The sequence below is a fragment of the Tiliqua scincoides genome, chromosome 4 (assembly GCF_035046505.1).
Source record: "Tiliqua scincoides isolate rTilSci1 chromosome 4, rTilSci1.hap2, whole genome shotgun sequence".
NCBI classification, from domain to species: Eukaryota; Metazoa; Chordata; class Lepidosauria; order Squamata; family Scincidae; genus Tiliqua; species Tiliqua scincoides.
In genome coordinates this window covers 42,610,480-42,632,799 of record NC_089824.1, presented here as the reverse complement: position 1 = coordinate 42,632,799, position 22,320 = coordinate 42,610,480, and the positions used below count along the sequence as shown (strand labels likewise).

At 43.6% G+C, this 22,320-nt stretch overlaps 1 protein-coding gene and 1 pseudogene across 2 annotated transcripts in view; one reads left to right on the top strand and one right to left on the bottom strand.

Moving 5' to 3' along the window:
* CHD7 (chromodomain helicase DNA binding protein 7) overlaps positions 1-22,320 on the top strand; it is a 203,079-nt gene that overhangs the window by 42,054 nt on the left and 138,705 nt on the right. For both annotated transcript variants that reach the window (XM_066625985.1, XM_066625986.1), the window contains exon 3: positions 1,358-3,197. In XM_066625985.1, coding sequence (XP_066482082.1) covers positions 1,533-3,197 — 1,665 coding nt within the window. In that variant the 5' untranslated portion in view covers positions 1,358-1,532. The remainder of the gene's footprint in view (positions 1-1,357; positions 3,198-22,320) is intronic.
* On the bottom strand, positions 9,991-21,645 carry LOC136647394 (HAUS augmin-like complex subunit 3; annotated as a pseudogene).

The window sequence follows — 22,320 nt, the reverse complement described above, 5'->3', positions numbered from 1 at the left end:
CATGCTTTTTTCTGTATGGACGCATTTCTTTTTTGTATGGAGAAAAATTCATTCATGTGTGCCTCCACCTGTAGTTTGGTGGTACAGTTCAGTCAGTTTTGTTCCTTTAATAAGAATTTGGTCTTAATCTCATGCAAAACTTTGTGATATGTCTTGATGAAGCTAAGGTGCAGCATAAGCATTGTATTGTAAATCTAACTTGCTGCCAGAATAAGGATACAGGCACCCCCCCCCCAATATTTGTGGGTTCTGTACCCGTGGTTTCACTTATACACAGCTCACAAATTTTCCCCATCTCATACTTATCTGTCTCTGATCACAGCTCTCCTTTTGTTGTTTCCTGTATCTTGCTGTCTGCAAATGCTACAGGAAGTGTTAATAGGAAGCTAAGCATTGCATTGTTTTCAGCCCTCCAGCCTGCTTCCTGTTAGCTCTTCCTGCTAGCATTTGCAGACAACACAGTGAGACCTAGGAGATTGCAAGAGGAGGGTTGAGATCAGAGACATATAAGTCGTTCGTGTGATGGGGGAATTTGTGAACCACTTTTTGTAGGGTTTGCAGTTATCTGCATTTTCAGGTATCCATGGTGGTAGCTGGAACCTATTCCCCATGGTGGGTATGGGGGGGGGATGCTTGTAGATCCACATTGACTACTAGAAATCGCCCGTTTCACCATGGTGTTCACAAAGTATGGCATTAAAAGGTGTTCTTTTTCAAAACATATTTAGCATACATGTTGGTGTTGTAGCTTTAGAACACACAGTTTGTTTAGATAGCTTTGGTGATGCATTTCAGGAGTCAGTGCTCAGTTTGCAACTTCTTTGCATATCTAGTACGTACGTGTGTCAAGTTTTATGTAAATGCATAGTCCATTGTGGAACAGGATTTTGTGAATGCTAGAGGAAATTAACTTTAAGAACTAACTGACTTAGCCTGTTGTAGCCCTTGGTGATGCTTACTCGCTCATCTGATTACTCTTCTCTGGGGAATAAGGTTAAGAACATGCTGTTGGTAACTAGAGCATTTTCAGGGTTTTAGTCCAGCAGATGGGCTGCTTGGCTATATTCATACATTTGCCTGCCTGCTGTGGCAGCTGCTTCAGCTGCCTGTTGTTTTCTTTTGTTCTGTTTCATCCAAGAATGGAACACAAGGAAGTATAGTGAATTGATTAATTTAAGGTTACTGTTTTCTTGCTTTCTAGTTGCTCATCATATCAAAACTGCATACAAGTTTTTCTTAAAATGAAATCTGAAAGCTGAAAATTTGAAAAAGCTATTTAGCATAGAGAAAAATTTGGTATGTCTTAATACAACTTGCATTTTAATTTTCAACCTAATTTTGTGTTCATTTTTTTTAGGACTGGTAAGAAGAATTTGCCTGACACTCTGTGGTCCAAATGAATTAAGGAAATATGGAATGACATGAAGGCGATTAGTTGAGGATTAAAGGCTTTGAGTACAAACACCTCAGTGAGGTGAAGCACGGACTAATATTCTAGTTGTAGCTCTGAGACGCTCTATGCCGGAACAAAAATGGCAGATCCAGGAATGATGAGTCTGTTTGGAGAAGATGGGAATATTTTCAGTGAAGGACTGGAGGCCCTGGGGGAATGTGGATACCCTGAAAATTCAGTAAACCCTATGGGGCAACAAATGCCAATTGATCAAGGATTTGCCTCACTACAGTCACCCCTTCACCATCCTCCAACTAGTCAAAATCAAGCAAAGTTGACTCACTTTGATCACTATAATCAGTATGAACAACAGAAAATGCATCTAATGGATCAACCCAACAGAATGATGAGTAGTGCCCCTGGAAATGGCATAGCATCTCCTCACTCTCAGTATCATAATCCCCCAGTTCCTCACAGTGGGGGTACAGGTGGTCAGATGGGAGTCTATCCTGGTATGCAGAATGAAAGACATGGACAACCTTTTGTAGATGGTAGTTCCATGTGGGGGCCACGGGCAGTTCAAGTGCCAGATCAGATCAGAGCACCATACCAGCAGCAGCAACCCCCACCTGCTCAGCCACCACCGCCAGCGCCATCAGGACCCCCTGGACAGGGACATCCTCAGCACATGCAGCAAATGGGAAATTACATGAGTCGCGGTGACTTTTCAATGCAGCAGCATGGTCAACCGCAGCAGCAGAGAATGAACCAGTTTTCTCAAAGTCAGGAAGGTCTTAATCAGGGAAATCCTTTCATTGCCACCTCAGGGCCTGGCCACATGTCTCATGTGCCCCAGCAGAATCCAAGCATGGGACCTTCTTTGCGACATTCAGTGCAGCAATTTCACCACCATCCCCCCACTGCTCTCCATGGAGAATCAGTAGCCCACAGTCCCAGATTCTCCCCTAACCCTCCTCAACAGGCTGCTGTTAGGCCACAAACACTTAATTTTAGTTCTCGGGGCCAGACAGTACCTTCACCTACTATAAACAACTCAGGGCAGTATTCGCGTTATCCTTATAGTAATCTAAATCAGGGATTAGTAAACAATACAGGGATGAATCAGAATTTAGGCCTTACAAATAACACTCCAATGAATCAGTCTGTACCAAGGTACCCAAACGCCGTAGGGTTTCCAGCAAACAGTGGTCAAGGACTAATGCACCAGCAGCCCCTTCACCCTAGTGGCTCACTTAACCAAATGAACACACAAACTATGCACCCTTCACAGCCTCAGGGAACCTATGCTTCTCCACCTCCCATGTCACCGATGAAAGCAATGAGTAATCCAGCAGGTACCCCTCCTCCACAGGTTAGGCCGGGTAGTGCTGGAATACCAATGGAAGTTGGCAGTTATCCAAATATGCCCCATCCTCCACCATCTCACCAGCCACCTGGTGCCATGGGAATTGGACAGCGGGGTATGGGCCCTCGGAATATACAACAGAATCGGCCATTCATGAGTATGTCTTCAGCGCCACGGGATATGGGTGGTCACATGAGACCAAACGGCTGTCCAGGTGTTGGCCTTGCTGATCCACAAGCAATACAAGAACGATTGATATCTGGTCAGCAGCATCCCAGTCAGTCGTCTTTTCAACAGCAAATGCCAACATGTCCTCCCATGCAGCCTCATCCAGGCATTCATCATCAGTCTTCACCACCACCACATCCTCACCATCAACCTTGGGCGCAGCTTCACCAGTCACCACAGAATACGCCACAAAAAGTGCCTGTCCTCCAGGTAGGTGGCATACTGTTGAATGCATAGTTGTCTTAAAATCATTTTCATTTAAAGCAAGCGTACACTTAATGCTTCTCTGTACTTGTCCTAACATAGGTTTATTGTTTGTGGCTCTGACATTTAGAGAATTTTAGTCTCTATTTCCTATGTTGTAATGTCAGCAGAATGATTTGATTCTAATCGAAATAAGTCAGAGCTGGGTGTACTTGCCACTTAGTTTTGTCAAATGTTATATCTTTATATATCATTTTTCAAATACATTTCCCAAGGCAGTTTCTTGATAAAAAGCGTAAACAAATCACAATTGCATAATTTTAAAACAGCAGCTAAAAACAGTCAGTAAAAGTTTCTAAAGATGTGGACCCAAGCTTGGAACATCTTATTCTGAGAAGTCAAAAATGGAAGTAAAGGAATAGTTATTTCTGAATTCTGTCCAAGTGACAGTAACAAGCCAAATATCTTTCTATTATTTGATTTGATTTCCAACTTCAGACAGCACTAGATTCATCCGGGAGAGGGGGGTGCTTCCTCGCTCAAGGTGAACAAACCAGATTGTGTCCAAAGGTTCCCTTCCTCTCATGTTCACTTCAGGTCTTGGTATTGTTATGCAGGATTGACAGAAACCAACATAACTTTAAGGCTTTTATTGTGAGGAATGGAACCAAATTCCCTGATTGAGTGAGGACCTGAGGCAGGCAGGCAGGAGGCAGCAGGACTTGAGGCAAAGGCTGGCTGGTTGCTCCTGGCTCTCAGTAGCTCTCCCAGGGGCTCTTTGCTGCAGCTCTCTCTCCTCAGTTCCTCCTTTGGCTTGGTCTCCTCAGCGCTCAGGTTTCAGCTCCGCTCTGCAGCTCCTTCTCTCCCAGCTCGCCTGGTGATCTTTCTTCCTCTGCAGAGCTTGCTCTCCAAGGCTCCTCACAGCAGCTTTTCCCTGGTGGTCTATCTCGCTCCTTGCTTGTGCAGCCCCTTTTATAGGCCTCTGCACACAGCAGCCTCTACCTTCCCTCTGCTGGTACTGCAGCCTCCTCTTCTGCACCAGTTTTCCCTCTGGTCCTCCTCAGACTGAGCCCAAGTTTGACACATAACAGTATCCTTATAAACATAATGCATGCTATGGTTATTTTGACTGGCATTCAATGGTGTTTCTGTCCTTGGTGTCTGATCCTTTTATTCAACTCTTATACCACTCTCCTGTAGGCAGTGAATCGTACAAGTCAACTGTTTGAACTTAGTGTAGAAAAAAATTAACTTTGTAAAATCTGCAATGCATAGTTTCATAGAAATCCCTAATGCGTTTTGTATGAAAGGTAAAATATAAACCAGGTTATCTTCCACCACATTGAAAAAACATGCAGATATGTGCAAAAGGTTGTGTGTGCTTATTGATAAAACTGATGTTAACTTTCAGTTTAAGTTATGGATTTGAGTGTAATTGAAATATTTATATGTAGCACCAGTGGCGTCACTAGGGTTCACGTCACTCCCCAAGCAGTGGTTGGGGCAACACCCCAGGTGGTGGGTGTGCTGATGTACCATCACTCTGCTCCCACTGGTTTTTTAGCTGTACCTTTTGATAGAACAGAGAGAGAACACATTCTGCATGAAATTAATAATAATAATAATAATAACAACAACAACAACAACAGGTATTTATATACCGCCTTTCTTGGTCTTTATTCAAGACTTTATTCAAGGCGGTTTACATAGGCAGGCTTTATTAAATCCCTTATTAAATAGGGATTTTTACAATTTGAAAGAAGGTTCTTTCTTTCAAGAACCACTACATTCAGGTGTTTCGTTCCGATCTGGCTTCACATTCTGGCCTCCATCCTCCCACGCTCAGAGCAGATGGAATAGCTCGGTTTCAGCTTGTCAGCTGCTGCAAGGTCGCACAGTGCCGGTGGCCTCGAACTGGCGACCTTGTGGATGTTATCTTCAGGCAGACGGAGGCTCTACCCTCTAGACCAGACCTCCTGAAATTACACATTGATTGATATATAACATGCTGGTATTATTCCTCCAAACTGTGATTTTAGTGATTTTGGTCACTAGTGGTATCACCCTCCCCAGGTGTCAACTTACTAATACCTTATTGCAGCAGTTCTCAAACTTTTAACACTGGGACCCACTTTTTAGAATGACAATCTGTCCAAGGCCCACCAGAAGTGTTGTCATGGCGGAAGTGACATCATCAGGCAAATTAAAATAAATATAAATAATTAAAGTAAAACAAATAATTCAATAAGCATAAGCCAGCCCTGGTCCACCCCCCCCCCCCAAATCAGTAAGGTTTTCAGCCCTACCCAGTGCCCAGTTCAATTTAAGAACTTCTGTTTAAACCAGATCACTGTCAGGATCGACCTGACTTTGCAAGTCTCAAAAAAGTTCACTTTATCAGCTGAAGCCTCTGTTTTGATCTTTTTTAGTGGGGGAGGCTGCCTTCTGGAGCATTTGTTGAGCTCCAGTTCCGTCAGATCAGGACCATTCTGGTGGCTTCGCATTCCCCTTTGCCTAGCCTGACCACTAGCCAAGGCACGTCTGCTTACTTACGAGTAAACGCGACCATGAGGCTTAGTTTCGCTTTCCATAGGGCTCAATACATTTGTCTGCTTGGAGGGAGGGACTTCCTTCTCAGGTGTCTTTGGGGGCTGCATTCATTGGATCAGGACCATTCTGGTGTTGTTGGATTACTCTCAGCCTGCCCTTTCCAATGGACTAAGGCAAGATCGCATACTTGCGAGTAAATGCGTGATATGGCTCGGTTTCACTTTCCATAGGGCCCCATGCATTTTTGGTTTTTTTGTTATGAATTTTAGGCCATAACTTTTGATAGAAAGGAGATATTTCAGTCTGGTTTTTTACATTGCATTGTGCTGGAAATTCCACATCCAACGGTATATAACACGACAATATTATTCCTAACCTCCGCGATTTTAGTGCATCACCCCCCCCCCGTGCGCGTGTCACCTGGTAAGGTCCGCACCACCCGCAACCCCCTAGTGATGCCACTGTGTAGCACAAAGTTGTGGATTGTGATCTGAGAAACACATTAGTAAAACCTGCAATGAAATATAAAACACTGTAGAGAAAAAGATTTATCAGATGATTGGTGAGAGAAATCAGTGAAGGATTTTGAGATAAGGTTTTTCTTAACTGACTTACTATGAAGAGTCTTGTAGAACAGTCAGCTGATGGTGGTATTACACCTTGGAAATAATAAAGAAATAACTTGGATAAAAATGAATGTCTGTATATGTTTGAGACTGTCTCAAAATTGCAAAGCAACAGAGGGCTCCTTCTGTAGGCTGACATCTTTACTTATCAGTCAGCTCCTATCTGCAGCTACGTACACATTAAACACCTTCATGTATTATACTGTACCATTTTAAATTAAATTATAAACTTTTGTGGGAGCCTGTGTAAGCTGAAAAGTGGGGTATAAACATTTTGGGGGAAGAAGCAAGAGTGATCCATGCTATGACTGGATACAATTTGTCAGAAAATCTTTATTCTATTGAGATAAATGAAATGGGTAATTAAAATCATTGTTTTATCCAGTCACTTGGCAGCAGCAATGATGTGTAGAAAGGCTCTAAGAACGCTGAAGTTTTTAGTGAAATGCTTCCATACACTTTGAAATTACCCATAATAGAAAATTATAACTTCTGTGAAACTGAGAGAAGCTATGGATAAGACAGAACATATTTAAAACTAGAGAGGTATTTCTGGAGAAATATCAGTAGTTGTAGTTTAATAATTCACAGTTGGAGCTAGGCGGACTTCTTGATAATCTGTTTTGAACTTTACATTGCAAACCTCAGTTTTTAAAAGTGAATCCTATGCTTGAAACCTGAAAGAGGGCTTCATTTCCAGTTTAGATGTAGCAGCTAAGTCATCTGCTCTAACTAGACATAGATTGAGTAGTGCAACATCTTTCTTAGGGCACAATCCTAACCAGGTCTACTCAGAAGTGAGTCCAATTTTGTTCACTGGGGCTTACTCTCAGGAAAGTGTAGTTAGGATTGCAGCCTAAGAGGGTTCCTAAGAACCAATTGTGTAACTAGGTGTTGGCGTACCTGAGGCTATGGCGTTATGACATCATGATGTCACCTTGGGGTTTGCTCCGGGTTAGGCAGACATGCTGCTGGGCCTTTCCAGCGTCTCTTTTGGAGTCTGGCCTCAATGGGAGAGGCTGGAGGGACGTGGCAATGGGATCACCAAGCAGTTGAAACAGGAGGTGGCAGTGCAGGGTGGCTTGGCAGTCTTGCTGCCATGCTGTTCTAGCTTCTCTTTTGGAGTCTGGTCTCCAAGGGAGAAGCTGGGATTGGCACAGCAGTGAGATCCCACTTGTAGGGGGTGCTGAAACACAAGGCAGCAGTTTCATGATCCAACTGGCTGCCCCTCCTGCTCTGTGATGCCCTTCTTCAAGTGATCCCCAGGTATGGTGTCCATAGTTGCCATACCCTAGATAAGCCAAGAAGAGCCTGACTGAATCAGGCCAAAGGCCCATCTAGTCCAGCTTCCTGTGTCTCACAGTGGCCCACAACAAGATGCCTGTACCTTGTTGCCATCACCTTGCACCTGGAATTCAGAGAGGGTCTACTTCTAAAACAAGGAGATTGCATATACCCTTTATGGCTTGTAACAAGTGATAGACTTTTCTTCCAAAATATGTTCTAAATACAGACTTAAAATTGCTGAAAATCTTCCTATCTTCACAAAACTAGCAGCACAAGAACACTGCTGGGTTAAACGGAATAACAACATTAACATGAAAATTTGTGAGCTGGGGCTAAAGTCATTGGAAAAAAGTCATTTGTTGCTTGTTGAAAAGCTGTTAAATCAAGATTGGGATGGCCTTTTAAGGGAGGCTAAGCGAAAATGCTCCACTTCTTATTTTGGAATTAAATTTCCCACCAAATTTTCATTATCCATCTATTTTTATGTACTGATGGTTCCGAAGTTGAGGTGGGCTTGTATGATTGCACGATGTAATGCTTTACCAACTGCACAAATGAATGGTCGTTTCCAAAGGATACCTCCTGAGCAGCGTTATTGTGACTGTCCCTAATTGAATTAGATACCCCGGTGCATATTCTTTTTCTGATGCTCAAAATGTACAGCAGCGAGAGAGAGATTCTTAAAGAAATAGATGCATAAATTTTCTGTTTTCTGACTCTTTAAGAATGAAACTACTGTTAAGTAGTCTTTGTAAAGAGTGTGTTGTGGATGTAGTCAAATACTGTTTCAATGTGGTTTTAAGCTCAGATTTTAATATTTTATATAAATAGGCTTATATGCTGATCAACCTAATAAACTTTGACTTTGTCAAATCTGTTCAGTCCCTTTTAAAAGACATCTAGGCCAGGTGCCATTTTTGAATCCTGTGTCGAGGAGTTCCACAGATTAATTACACACTGGGTAAAGAATTATTTTTTTATGTCTGTTCTAACTCTCCCGCCCCTGAATTTTAGTGGATGTTTCCTGGTCCTGTGGTGTTTGAGAGGGAAAAGAATATCTTATTATCCACTCTATGCAACATATTATAGATTTCTGTAAATCATTTTCAAGCTAAATACCAAACAGGACAAGACAATTATAAGGCATTGATAGGTAAATTGCTTATAGGATGACTAAAGGGAAGAAAAAGAGAATAGTATTTCAGATATTTGATGGTAATAAGATGTTGTTATCTTTACAAACATGCTCCTTTTCCTCACAGCTTTTCTAGTATGACAGGAAGTTGAAATCAGAAAGTAGGTTTAGAAGATAGACAAAATCTTTTTGTCTTCAGATTTGAAGTGTAACTTTTCATCTGCACTCTATTATCTCAAGTTAATCTAGCACTGCATCAATCACAAATCAAATTTCTCAGAGGAGAAATAAAATTGTGGTTAAGAGTCTTTGACCTGGGATTGCTGTGGAAGATGTCCATACATAACTGTATGTGGAATTCTTTTGCAATGCATTTTATTCCATATAATAAAAGTGCTTAAGCTCTTCTTTATGTCACTTTTATGTTATCTGACAAACCATTGCTTAGTGCTCTAACGCAGTGGTCCTCAAACTGTTGGGTTGCGACCCACCAACCCGTGTAACACTGCCCCTTTCCCTTTAAGGGGTGGGGCAAGGGGAAGCAGCAACACGATCCACAGGATTGCACTGCTGCTGGAAAAGGGGGGCTATTTTAAAACTTAACTGACACACTGTCAGGGTCCTGGGGGGTATGGAGAGCCTTGCAGAGTGCTTTGTAAGGCTCCCCATGGCTTGTAAAAAGTGAAAGTTATGATCACAAGGAAACCGAAACTTTTTACAAGCTGCGGGGAGCCCTGCAGAGTGCTCCATGGAGCTCCCCACACCCCCGGACCCTGGCAGCACATAAGTTTAAAAATAACTCCCCCGTCTCTGCAGCAGTGCAATCCTGGGGATTGCGTTGCTGCCTTCCCCCCTCCCCCACAAAGACTTACCTCTCAGGAGGTTTTCTCCTGAGAAGTTTGAGTACCAGTACTCTACCTGTTTCTACATCAGGAGAGAGACACCCCAGCTCCCAGATCCTTGGGGCCTGAGGGGTCATAGCAATGAAACCTACTCTCTTGCCTACCATTAGCATGATTCTCTTTAAGGAAATTTTCTGTTTAGTCCAGATTTAGACAATATGAGACTAACTTGAGGAAAGGAGTCAGGCTTATTTTCTACTTAACACTTTCTATTCTTCTCTGATTTTGACTATACCTTCTGTATACCGTTGAGAAGCAGACCCTGTGGGCCTTCTCCTCAAGTTCTTCTACCAGATTTTTCAGCTGGGTTGAGTTGGGTTGTTGACAATGCCAGTGCAGAGGTTGCACTCAGCCTGCTGAACGTAGCTCCACAAAGATTTGTGTTTGACCTTCAGATCACTTAAGGTGTCCATTAATATTTGGTGGAGCTTGGCTTGTGTGGCCTGGTTAGTACTTGGATGGGAGACCGCCTGAGAATACCAGGTGCTGTAGGCTTATACCCATAGTCTTTCGAGACTGAAGGTTGCTAACCATTTTTTTTTTTTGCTTGTGTGGTGCCAAGCTGCTCCAAAGTTTCTGGCAGTACTTGAGCATGAAGTATTAACTGGTTGGAATTACCATACAACACACAGCATAGTACCTCATGATCAGACTCCAGTTTAGGAAACTGAGAGATGGTGTAACCAGCTGCTCTTGTAACATCCTGAGTTCTTGACGCAGCTCTGGTCTGCTGGGGTCTCATAGGTATGGAAGAGCTGCTTCTTTTGACCATGTGTGTCTAGCATCTTCTACACCCATAAGGTGGCAGATTTGTTATTTTGGTAATTTAGCCTCAGATTCATTCAGGAAAATTATCACAGTGTTCATTTGGTGCACATTCTTCTCTTCCAGTATCAGCAAGAGCCTTAGCAGCTCCAAATGCCTCAGCTGGGCAGCAGCTTCTTCCTACATTGATTCAACATGCCTGAGTTTGATGGCTTCTGAGTCAAATCCCCCATGTATCACAGGCAAGTGAAGGAAGTGGGTGAGAAAGAGCACAAGCTGTTGATCCTTTGCCTGATCAGCTTCATTTTGGAAGATATACAGTTGCTCCTGGCAGGCAACTATGTGAAAGTGCAGTCGCCTCAATTAATTTAATTAGCTAGGACATAGGTTAGGGGCATCTGTAAAGTACCATAAGTATGTTTGTTTATTGCATGATTTGTATACCCCTTCAGGTTTACCACTTCTAGTGTGGTTTACAGAAATATAAGCCAATATAAACAAAACAATTAACCAGCGATTTAGAAAGAGTTAAAATAGCAGCACCATAAAAACATATTAGCAGTAAAATTGAAACCAGTTCAAACAATGTTTTAAAAGGTAAAGATCAGCAGTTCCCAAACTGTGCTCTGTGAAGCATCTCCAAGTGCTCTTTGAAAAGATTGGAAAGAAAATAAAGTAAATGTGACAAGATCTCAAAATTTTGAATTGATGCAGCCATGAACTATGTATAGATAAGTACTGGGTAGTGTCCAGGTCCTGCCAGGAGCCCAACTTACTGAGCGTCATGGGGGGGGGGCTGCCAGGCCCAGCGTTGGGTGAAAGCCGTGGACTTGTCTCACTGAAGCCTCTGGGAAGCGGCCTGCTGCCCGGGCCATGCCAGTGTGGAGAGGCAGCTGTGGCTGCAGTGGGCCCCAGTGGGCTGATAGACTGTGCAGATGGAAGCACATCATTGAACAGCCGGCGAGAGCCAGAAGCACCCCACCTGCTTGCAGGGCCGGAAGGGGTGTCCCCTTCCCTTTGAGGTGATGGGTGACCCGCTCTTCCTGCCATGAGAGCCTGGAGGCTGACACGGTGGGAGACAGGTGGACAACTTTGGCTCCATGACAGTCCTTGAAGTGGAGAATGACCTGAGCGAGGGTAGGCCAGGAGAAGGACACTGGGAGGAGATGGGAAGGGGTCGGAACCCAAGGTAGGCTTTATGTTACCCCTGGGAGGGGAAGAGATGGGTCCAAAGAGGGGTGGCAGTCCCTTCTTAAGCCCCAAGCAGGTCCTTGCTGATAGTCAGTGGTGGTGAGGTGGCTGGCAGAGAGGATGCTAGCCAGCCAGTGAGCCTTGAGAGCGACTGTGGCTGGGGAGATGGAACCCCCCCTGGTGATGGAACCTCCTTTCCCAGCTGCTTGTCTGAGGTCTTTGCCATTGGGCCAAGAGGCCGGAAGCCATCCCCTTTACAGCCCAACTGCTGCCCCTTGTGGGCTCAGCAGTGAGCAATGAACCTGGGGTGGACTTAGTTAAGTAAGTTCCTTGTTTCTCTGAAACTTGTGGAGAAAATATTTCGAATGAAAGAAAACTTAACATTTAACATGTCCAAGTGTTTAAAAATACCTTGCATTGTCAATACTGCTGTCATTTGGTTTAGTACTTATGTAGATGCCAAGTAAAAATATTGTCACCCTTTCATCAAAGACATGTGTATGCAAAATTGATATTTTGAGAAAATGATATTTAAAGTTCCAATTTTAAATGACTTTCAATGGGAAAAATTAAGTTTAGATCAAAATTTAAGCTATTTAGAATTCAAAAAAATAATTAGTGCTTTTGCTCTATGACAAAATATCAACTAACAACATGAAAAATACAATTTGGTAAAAACAGCCAAAAATGTACACAGGTGCCTTTGGCAATGTATGAGCAACGATACTGCTCCGTGACAGATTTCTCCCTTGAAAAGTGCTTCACAGTTCAAAAAGTTTGGTCTAGATCAGGGGTCTCTAAACTTTTTGGCCAAAGGGCCGCATCAAATATTTGGTAAAGTGTTGAGGGCCGGGGAAAAAAATTAAATAATAAAATTTAAATAAATACATTAGAGATAGAACTTAGATGAATTAATAAATGAATGGGCTCAAATGCCCAGGATTTCTCCTAGCACCAACACAGCCCAAGAAATAAAGCACACACTTAAATGGCCCCCATTCCCCCACCCCAGAAGCACAACTCCAGTTGTGTTTGATCAACTGGGCCAGAGGCTTCCAGGGGATCAGAGGCTGACTATGGGCCAGATAGAGGCTGGCCGCAGGCTGCATCTGGCCCCCAGGCTGGTCTTGAGACACCTGGTCTTGATGAATAACCCCAGGCTGAATGATGAAAGACTCCAGGCTGGTCTTTGGAGACACCTGGTCTTGATGAATAAAAAGGTCTTTATATGATGTAGCAAATATTTTAAGCTTAGGCTCTGGTCAAGATAATGTGCGGATAAACAGAAAAAGGTATTCTGCAGATAAACATGGAATGTGTCACAACTGAAGGTGTCACAGCTGAAAAGGTATGTTCATTCTTTGGTCTTCCCTAACTGTTCTCTGGTGGCAAAGAAGTTCAGTAGATGACAATATGTGGTCAGGTTCATGTGAAAGGAGATGATCCTTCAGATATGTAGTTAGGGAGTGTCTGCAAAAGTCACTCTTTGAGTGGAGGATCCAAATTGTGGTGCATTAGTCTCACAACAGCAGAACGTGCTTTGAAAAGCTAACTAGATGAGCAGAAGAGTAAAAGTAGAGTTTTTAACCTATGCAACCCACATTTCTTCCTCATCAACAAAAATCCTTGTTTAACTGTACAAACTGTACAAACAGAATCCAGGTTATAAAATGATAGCAAGAAAGGTGAAAGACCTTTAGTAGTGTGGGAGGCTATTTAGGGCCCAATCCTATCCAACTTTCTAGCACCAGTTCAGCTGCAGTGCAGCCCCAAATTAAGGGAACAGATGTTCCCATACCTTGAGGAGACCTCTGTGACTGCTGCCCCACCACAGGATGCAGTGCATGCCCCATTGGCATGGCTGCACTAGCACTGGAAAATTGGATAGGATTGGGCCCTTAGTGTTTTGAACAGAGCACCGCTTGTAAGTCTACCTGCCTGTTGGTCAGAAGTGGTGGTGAACTGCATTGAGCTCCTAGCTCTTGTGTAACTTTATTCCCTTGAAGCTAAGGTGACTGACCTGAAGAACCCAGGAGAAGCAGAAAAAGTACTTAAATGAGACCTTCTGAGACAATATGGAGGTGGCTCCATGACAACACAATGTGCTGTTTCAGAGAATGAGAGTTTTGGAACAGAAGAACAAATCTTGATCGTGGGAAATCAGAGGTCCACCTCTCAGGTGACTGTCAGTATATTCTTACCATGGATCCCTCTTGAAATAGAGTGGTGGAGCACTTGTAGAATGTGATTCAGTATGTAAGAATATGGATGAATCTGTGACTCATACAGACCACGTAATGTTTAATATGCTTGTTAGGAAAGTAGCAGGCATCACACCCCTTGGATAAGCAAGAGGTACTGGTTGTAGTATTCTTGTCAACAACAGTGGAAAATAGTTGTGAGCTTCTGGAAGAAAAATCATAGGTTACCAGGGTGTTTGAAACCCTGGAGTCTGCAGTAGCACTTTCAAGAATAAAAATCACTTCTGTTCACAGCACCACCTGGACAGGCTGATCCGTGGGATAAATGCATGCAAGAGACTGTTATGTCATAATGAAGGATTTCAATTTTTTAGGCAATGGGGAACATTTTGGATCAAAGGGAGTCTCCTTTAAGTGTAGGTTTTGGCTTGAATTAAGATAGAACTAGATTGCTGATGCCTAAAATGAAAATATAGCAAACACACTGATTAGGAAAAGCCCAAAGATGCTGAAAAGCCTCTGGTTTGGGGTAACTGCTCTTCTAGGGATTTTGATGCGTCTTCGGTCTGCCTTAGGTTTGAGGACTGTTGTCTTCAGTTTGAGAGTCAGGGGTAACAATCCAGGGTAATGCTTCTGTGAATGGGTAGCTTCCTCTGAAAATGGAGAGTGTTCTGTTCGCAAGGCCTCCTGGATGTGACTGGAAAGCGTTTCCAATTTGCTGCCACAAAGCCTCCAGAAGTGTCTGGAAGGCTTCTGAGGAGGCTGGGAGGCCACACATGCCCCCCCCCCGCAAGTGTGATCACGGTGCTATGTTCCTCCCCCCCCCCCCAATTTCATTATCTGCAGAATTCTGTATCTCCAGGGTGGGGATCCTGGAGCAGATCCCCTGTGAATACTGAGGGCCCACTGTATATAACAACGAGAATATTGAAAATCTGATGGACTTAAGAGAATCAGTAGGTCTTGTTCATTGTGTACACACACACACACACACACACACACACACACACACACACACACGGTCTTATTTTTGGGGTAGGTCTTATTTTTTTTTAATATACTATAATGTACTGCCTGCCTGTCTACTCAGAAGTCAGTCCCTTTCTAGTTAATGGAACTTACTCCCTGGAAGGTGTGGAGAGGGTGTCCCCTCAGCACCCAGGAGGATGCCTGCCTGCCTGTCTGCTCAGAAGTCAGTGCCTTTATAGTTGATGGGACTTACTCCCTGGAAGGTGTGGAGAGCTTCAGAGCCCAGTAGGCAGGGTTGCCTCGCTTGCTGCCTCCTGCCTCAGCTCCTCCTCAGCGTCCTCTGCCCAAGACAGCACAGCAGGCGCTTTCTAGATTGCGCATGTGGGAGTGCAGCGTTCCCGGTCACGTTGTCCACCCACCCCTGCCCGAGGACCCCTTCTCCCCCCCGTCCCGTCCCGGCCCTGATCACAGCTAGGTCTTATTGTCGAGTAGGTCTTCTATTTCAGCAATTCTCAAAAAACACACTAGGTCTTATTTCGGAGTAGGTCTTATTTTCGGGGAAACACGGTATCAGAGGGCTTTCAGGGCAATACATTTCAAACTGTAGGATTTAAAGTAATCTCAAAAGTTCTTAAACAAATTTTCCCCACTTGGCTTTATCTTATTTTTTTATTTCTACTAAATCTTCATATTTGGGTAGTTCTTTTTGGGATTAAATGTTCTGCTGGTTTTCTGGGCAATTTTCAGCTTAATATGTTGGCTCTGATGGTTTAGTTCCTTAGAGATAATAAATACATCTTTAGCACCACTTGGTATTAAATCATGAGTTTACCTGACCTAAGAAACATTTATTGTATCTAGACTACAGCTTTTGTAGACTAGATATTCAATGTTTACTACAAACAAGAAAATCATGAACAAGTTCAAGAAAATACAGCACAGTTAAATATTTGTCAAGGACACTGTAAAAGACATAAAAGCTTCATTTAACAAGTGAACATCTTACCCAAATGAAGAAAATTAAAAGGTACTGTACTGTTCTCTGCTTTCTCCAGTATGGAAGTTTCACTTCTGGGGGTCAGGAGAACTACATCAAGTCATTAAAATCAAGGCTGGGACACAAGATATAATGCTCTTAGGATTTATTAGAGCAGTGTGTCTCACACATTTAGCACCGGGACCCACTTTTTAGAATCAGAATCTGTCAGGACCCACTGGAAGTGATGTCATGATCAGAAGTGACATCATCAAGCAGGAAATTTTTTAACAATCCTAGGCTGCAGTCCTACCCATTCTTTTGCAGGAGTAAGTCCCATTACCTGTTAAAAGTACAGATCTATAATATTTCCCCAAATGCAGTCACATACTATGGTAGCATTAAGTCTAACATATTAAAAATAAATTATTGAACTGAATGGGGACCCACCTGAAATTGGCACGCAACCCACCTAGTGGGCCCTAACCCAGTGTTTGAGAAACACTGTATTAGAGGGTAGACAAAGATGCAGCATCTGGTCCATTTAAAGAAGGCTAGTCTGACTGGGGTCTGGTAGTTTCTTCATTCCAGGCCCAGCTTTAGTCTTTCTAAAATTGTAGACTGGTGGGCTCAATTTCTTCTGGGTAAATGGGGGTAGCTTAAGGCCCAGCTGATTTGCCAAAGCGTTCTCAACCGTGTTTGTGCTGTTCCATGATCATCAAAAGGAAGCCCAACTGTATCCTGGTGGGCAGGGTATGCCTTATTGGCCAGGTAGGATACTAGTCTTTCCCATCATTGTCTCTATTCACTGAGGCTTCTCTTAGGGTTTTCCTGGATCTCCCTCTTCTCCTTTAGGATGGGCTACTTTCTTTCCCTTGAAGTGCTGTTCTCCCCCCTGTGCTCTCACCTGCATGTCTCCACTGACTTATATCTTTTTGTGCCTTGATTGCCTGTTCTCTCTCCCCCCTTCCCTTTTCTCATTCCGACTTGACTCTCTTTAATTCGGCCTTTCACTTTCTGCTTTGGTCTGTTGTCTCATCCTCCTCAATCCTCCTTCTCAGGTACGTCTCTGCTGTTCTCCCCGCATAGGCATTTTAATGAGAAAATACTAGCCCCCCAGTTCCTGATCAAATTGCTGTCAGCTGAGTGGTACTTGGTGATGTCAGTTGCAGGAGCTAGCTTCCATGGCTCACAGGTGTGCAAACACTAGCAAAACAAATACACTACAGCAAGAAACTAAGAAATTTGAAAACCTGATGCTACAAGGCATAAATATAAATGCTACTTTGAATGCAGCAAGAGCTGGAAACTGGTTAGAGAAGATAGAATAGAGGTATGAAAAGAGTAGAGAAAAATGGGGATAGGGACAGGAACAGCAGAGAATTCATATGAATAGTGCAGAATATGTTGGAGTGAATACGAGATCTGAACCGTTGTTTTTGACTGATAAAGGAACTAAATGCCTTGGAACAAAATGACAGTTTGCAGATTAAATATGGGGCTGGATGGTGTTGACTTGGAGTTGTTAAAGAACTTTAATTGTTGAACTTCTAATAAAAATGCATAACAAAATTGAAATCTATCTCCTTTTCCCAACATTGGAAAGTAGTTGGTGAACAGCAATTTGAAAATCAGACCAATTGGCTAACTTCTAGGTAAATTAGTATTGCTGAATCACGATGCCTTCTGTATAGGAAGCCCTCCCTTATTAAGCTTTTAGAATTCTTGTGTGTCTACAAGAATAGGTTATGCCTCATTATCAGTGAGGGTTTGGTTTCTCAAACAGTGACGTCTATAGGGTTTGTGTCATCTGGTGCAGGAGGCCAGTGCATCACCCGTATGATGACCTCCTTTCATGAAGTGGGCAGTGCAGCACCCCAGGTGATATTGATGGTGATGGGCATGGTGATGTACCATTGCCCTCCCCCCTTTGCCATTGCCTTTTGATAGAATAGAGATTTCAGTGCTGCTTGTTTCGTGTGGCAGTGGTGCTTGTGCATTATGGGAATCAAGGGAAGCTTTGCAACTGGCTACTTCATCTTACGGGAGAGAGAGAACCCGATCCAGGTGCCTTTTGCTTGACACATGCTTCATCCCAAAGCCCCCAACCCTGCTGAAAAGATATCACCATTTACCCCTCTCCCACTGGGCTGGCCCCACTGTCTTCACACAGGTGCCTGGATCGGGTTCCTCCTCTCCCTCAAAATGCTGCCACACTCAGGAAGCTGAAACTTTTTCCTTGTTAAATGTTACTAAAGAGACTTTTAGCAACTCAATCAGCTAAAGAGAGTTGTTTCACAGTAGAGCAACTGGGGATGGGTCTTTAAACTTTTGAGCTAAGGATGGTATGCTTGTGACATGGGTGGTGGACCCTGTGAGATGCGCAGAGTGGCCGTGGCAGGGGAAAAGTGACTGTGGTGCTTGAGAAAAACCCAGCGCGCGCTCTCTCTCTCTCTCTCTCTGTGTGTCCAGCAGGAACCAAGGCAGCTGTTTGATTATGTACTGTGCAGCTCCTTGGTGGGGTAGCTTCTGCAATGCAGGAACAAGGGAGAGGTGGCTTGGTGAGCTCCAGAAATAGCTTTCCTAGAATGCCATAGATTGCCCTGCAGCCCTCTTGCTTGTTACCTGAGGTTAGAGAAGCTTTTTCATTTCACCCCCTTGTCTGCATGTTTTTGTAGGGACTTTTTTTTAGTGACTCAATGTGGATGGCCATGGCCACCTGTGTTGAGTCAAATCCGTGAATGTAAAATATGCTGATAGTGAGGCAGGACCTGTACGTAAATGCAGATGATCTGATAGTCATTGTATATGTGAACTTCTTAAAAGCTTTTGACAAAATTCCTCTTCAAAGCTTCCTTAATAAACTTGGCAATTGTGGCATAAGACAGCAGCTGCTCTTCTGGATTTGAAACTGACAAAAGAATAGCAAGGCATCAACAGATAGTGTGGAAGGAAGTATTCAGAGTCTGCCCAGGATCTTGGGATTGCTGCTGTTTAATATTCATAGGTAATCTGGAGTTGGGGTTATAAAGCTTTTGTATAAATCTATGGCATGACTTCGTTTGGAGAACTGTGTACAGTTCAGATTGCCACAGTGTGAAAAGAACCAAAATAATCAAAGGGTTTGAGTACTTTTTGTATGAGGAAAGCCTAAGTACGAGGCTTTGGGCGTATTTGGGCATTTTCTTCATAGTATTCTCCCTTACTTCTCACCTCCATCGTATGCTGTTGTCTCATTAATAGAGGATGCACACTCTTCCCTGAAATTCAGCTTGTTCAGAACTTCTGATCTTCCTTTGCAAAGTGCAGCTGCAAGCAAATATTGAGTATGTTTTGGAAAACTATCTTAGTCTATGTGCTGTAGTGATCAAACTGGTTTGGCCAGCATCTTTTATAATATAATAAATAGAACACAAAGAATTCTCTGCAACATAGGAAGAGCCAGAGCTCAATTGTAAAGCGTGGTGATTTGCATTTAGAAGGTTCTAGGATAAATCCCTGGCAACCTCAGATAGGGCTGGAGAGGACCCATGTCTGATCTGGAGAGTCACAGTCAGTGTAGACCAGGGGTGTCCAAAGTTTTTGGCAGGAGGGACACATCGTCTCTCTGACACTGTGTCGGGGCCGGGGGGGGGGGAAGAATTAATTTACATTTAAAATTTGAATAAATTTACATAAGTTTACATAAATGAATATATTAAAGATGAACTTCTATGAATGAATGAAGGTCTTGCAATAGCTCAAGGCCTATAAAAGGCCTTGCACAAAGCAAGGCTGGCCTTTCCTTTGCTGTTGCTACTACATCACAGATGTGAAACAACAAGCAGCGGAGGGAGTCCTCATCCCACAGCTCACGCAAGAGGTCAAACAGTTGCCCTCATGCTGAGAGCAGTTGCGTCTAGCCAGTGTGGACTCCAACAAATCTCCGGAGGGCCAGAGGCTCATTGGAGACTGGGGGCTCCCTGAGGGCCGTGTTGAGAGGTCTTGAGGGCCGCAAGTGGCCTCAGGGCCGGAGTTTGGGCACCCCTGGTGTAGACAATACTGGGTTAGATGGATCAGTAAAGTCAGCTTCTTATGCAGCTGTGCAGGATTTCCTTGGCAGACAAGTCCATGTGGAAAGATATGTGAAGATGGACAATTTGAAAACCACTACCTTACATCAGGGGATAATAGGCATCTTAATAATAATAATAATAATAATAATAATAATAAAACTTTATTTTTATCCCTCCCTTCTCCCTAACGGGACCCAGGGCGGCTAACAACATATTAAAAAACAATAGAATTTAAAAAACATTAATACAAACAGATAAAAACATTTAAAAACACACTACATGGCCATAAAAACAGTAGTCAGATTAAAAGAGTAAAAGAGCAGATCACCGAGGAATCAAGCCTGTAAAACTAAAAGATGTATAAAAAGTTAAGAAGGCCAGAAATCAGAAGGCTTGTTTAAACAACAGTGTTTTCAGGCCTCGCCGAAAGCTCTCAAGAGAGGGAGCCATTCTCAAGTCAAGGGGAAGGGAGTTCCATAATGTTGGTGCCACTACCGAGAAGGCCCTATTTCTTGCAGCCACCCCCCGGACCTCATTGGGTGGCAGCACTTGCAAAAAGGCCTTCTCTGATGACCTGAGATGGCGAGCCGGATTGTACGGGAGTAGGTGGTCTCTAAGATATCCTGGCCCAGAGCAGTATAGGGCTTTAAAGGTCAAAACCAGCACCTTGAATTGGGCCCGGAAACGAATGGGCAGCCAATGCAGCCCCCGGAGAAGCGGGCTGACAGAGTCAAACCGCCTGGCTCCGGTGACCACACGGGCCGCCGCATTCTGTACTAATTGTAGTTTCCGAACTGTCTTCAGGGGCAGCCCCACATAGAGCGCGTTACAGTAATCTAACCTCGATGTCACCGTGGCATGGATCACCGTGGCCAGGTCTGCACGATCCAAGTACGGTCGCAGCTGGCGCACCAGCCGAAGCTGAGCAAAGGCCCCCCTAGCCACAGCCGCCACCTGGGAATCCAGGAGCAGCTGCGAATCCAGGAGGACCCCCAAGCTGCGAACCTGCTCCTTCAGAGGGAGTGCAACCCCATTCAGAGCAAGTCGATAATCCAGCACCTGCATCGAGGATTTCCAAACCAGGAGAGCCTCTGTCTTATCCGGATTTAATTTCAGCTTGTTAGCCCCCATCCAGATCCTCACTGCTTCCAGACAGCGCTCCAGGCCCTCAACCGCCACCTTGGAGTCTGGAGGAAAGGAGAGATAGAGCTGGGTGTCATCAGCATATTGATGACACCTCACTCCAAACCCCCGGATGACAATCTTCTGTGATTCTCTTTGACCCTTTTAAAATGCTATACTGGAGCAGTATTTTTATATAATTTAGAGGTTTCAGCTTTCCTTCTTAAAGGTTCTGTTAGAACATTTTGTTTTAAAGGCATGTATCTTAAGGTGGGCCATCTCTATCACAAGGAGAGTCTAAAACACACTTACTTGCACCTCAGAGTACCTGCAGATGTGACTGGAGGGCAATGGAATGGAAATCCCTGCAGATACCAAGGGCCGAATGCAGTTAGAATATTAGTGATACTAAAATTGCATACTTCAGCAGTTTCCAAACTGTGGGTCGTGTTCCACCAGTGGGTCATGAACCAATTTTTGGTGGGTTGGGAGGCCCCCTCATTGAGTGTTCCATGGCCTCTGGACCCGGCAGGAGACCCAGCCCGTGCCTGGACACAATCAAGTGGGCTGGGCACCCACTGTGGTGCCTCAAAGCATTCTGTGGCAGTACCCAGCCGATGCAACTGAAGAAGCTTTGGAAGTCACACACAGGTTTGCTGACTCACTTGGCATCATGTTGTTTAAATTATTTATATAAATTCGTATAATGGGTTGCAGTGCTAAAAAGTTTGGGAAGCGTTGGCCTATTTAGTTTTATTTTTCTGGTTTGCGTTATCCTGGGCCTTATAAGTATCCTTCATTGGAAATGGATTTCTCCTTTTTAGAGAAGAATTGCTAGGTAGTCCATCATCTGATAGTTGATGTGAAGTGGCAGTGACTCCTGAAGTGTCACAGAGTTACTGTAAATATAAATGCAGATGAGATGAAGACTTTTCTTTCACCTGTTTCTTGACTTTTAAATGAATTTCTATAAAAGAAAATGGAAAAAGTGGTACATTGCTCTGTGAATGATCTGTGGTAGAAACTGACTATGTCTGGAATTTGATTTCCAAAATATGAACTAAATACTAGTACTAAGAATGTGACTTCATAAAATTTCTGCATGGAGATTAATCCCTTTGCAGGAAATACCATGTGTGGATTTTTTGTTTCTGCCCTGTTACTAGTTCACTGATTCAGGAGCTAATTATTTCTGATATGCATGCTATACCAATGCTGAACTTCTAAATTCCAGAGTTCTGTCATGTATCATAGTCCAATCTAGGTGTGATATAGCCCTGCAGTTAGAAAGTCAAATGCTGAACACTTTCTTATAACCCACACATGGAATCATGAGTTCATGCCATTGTA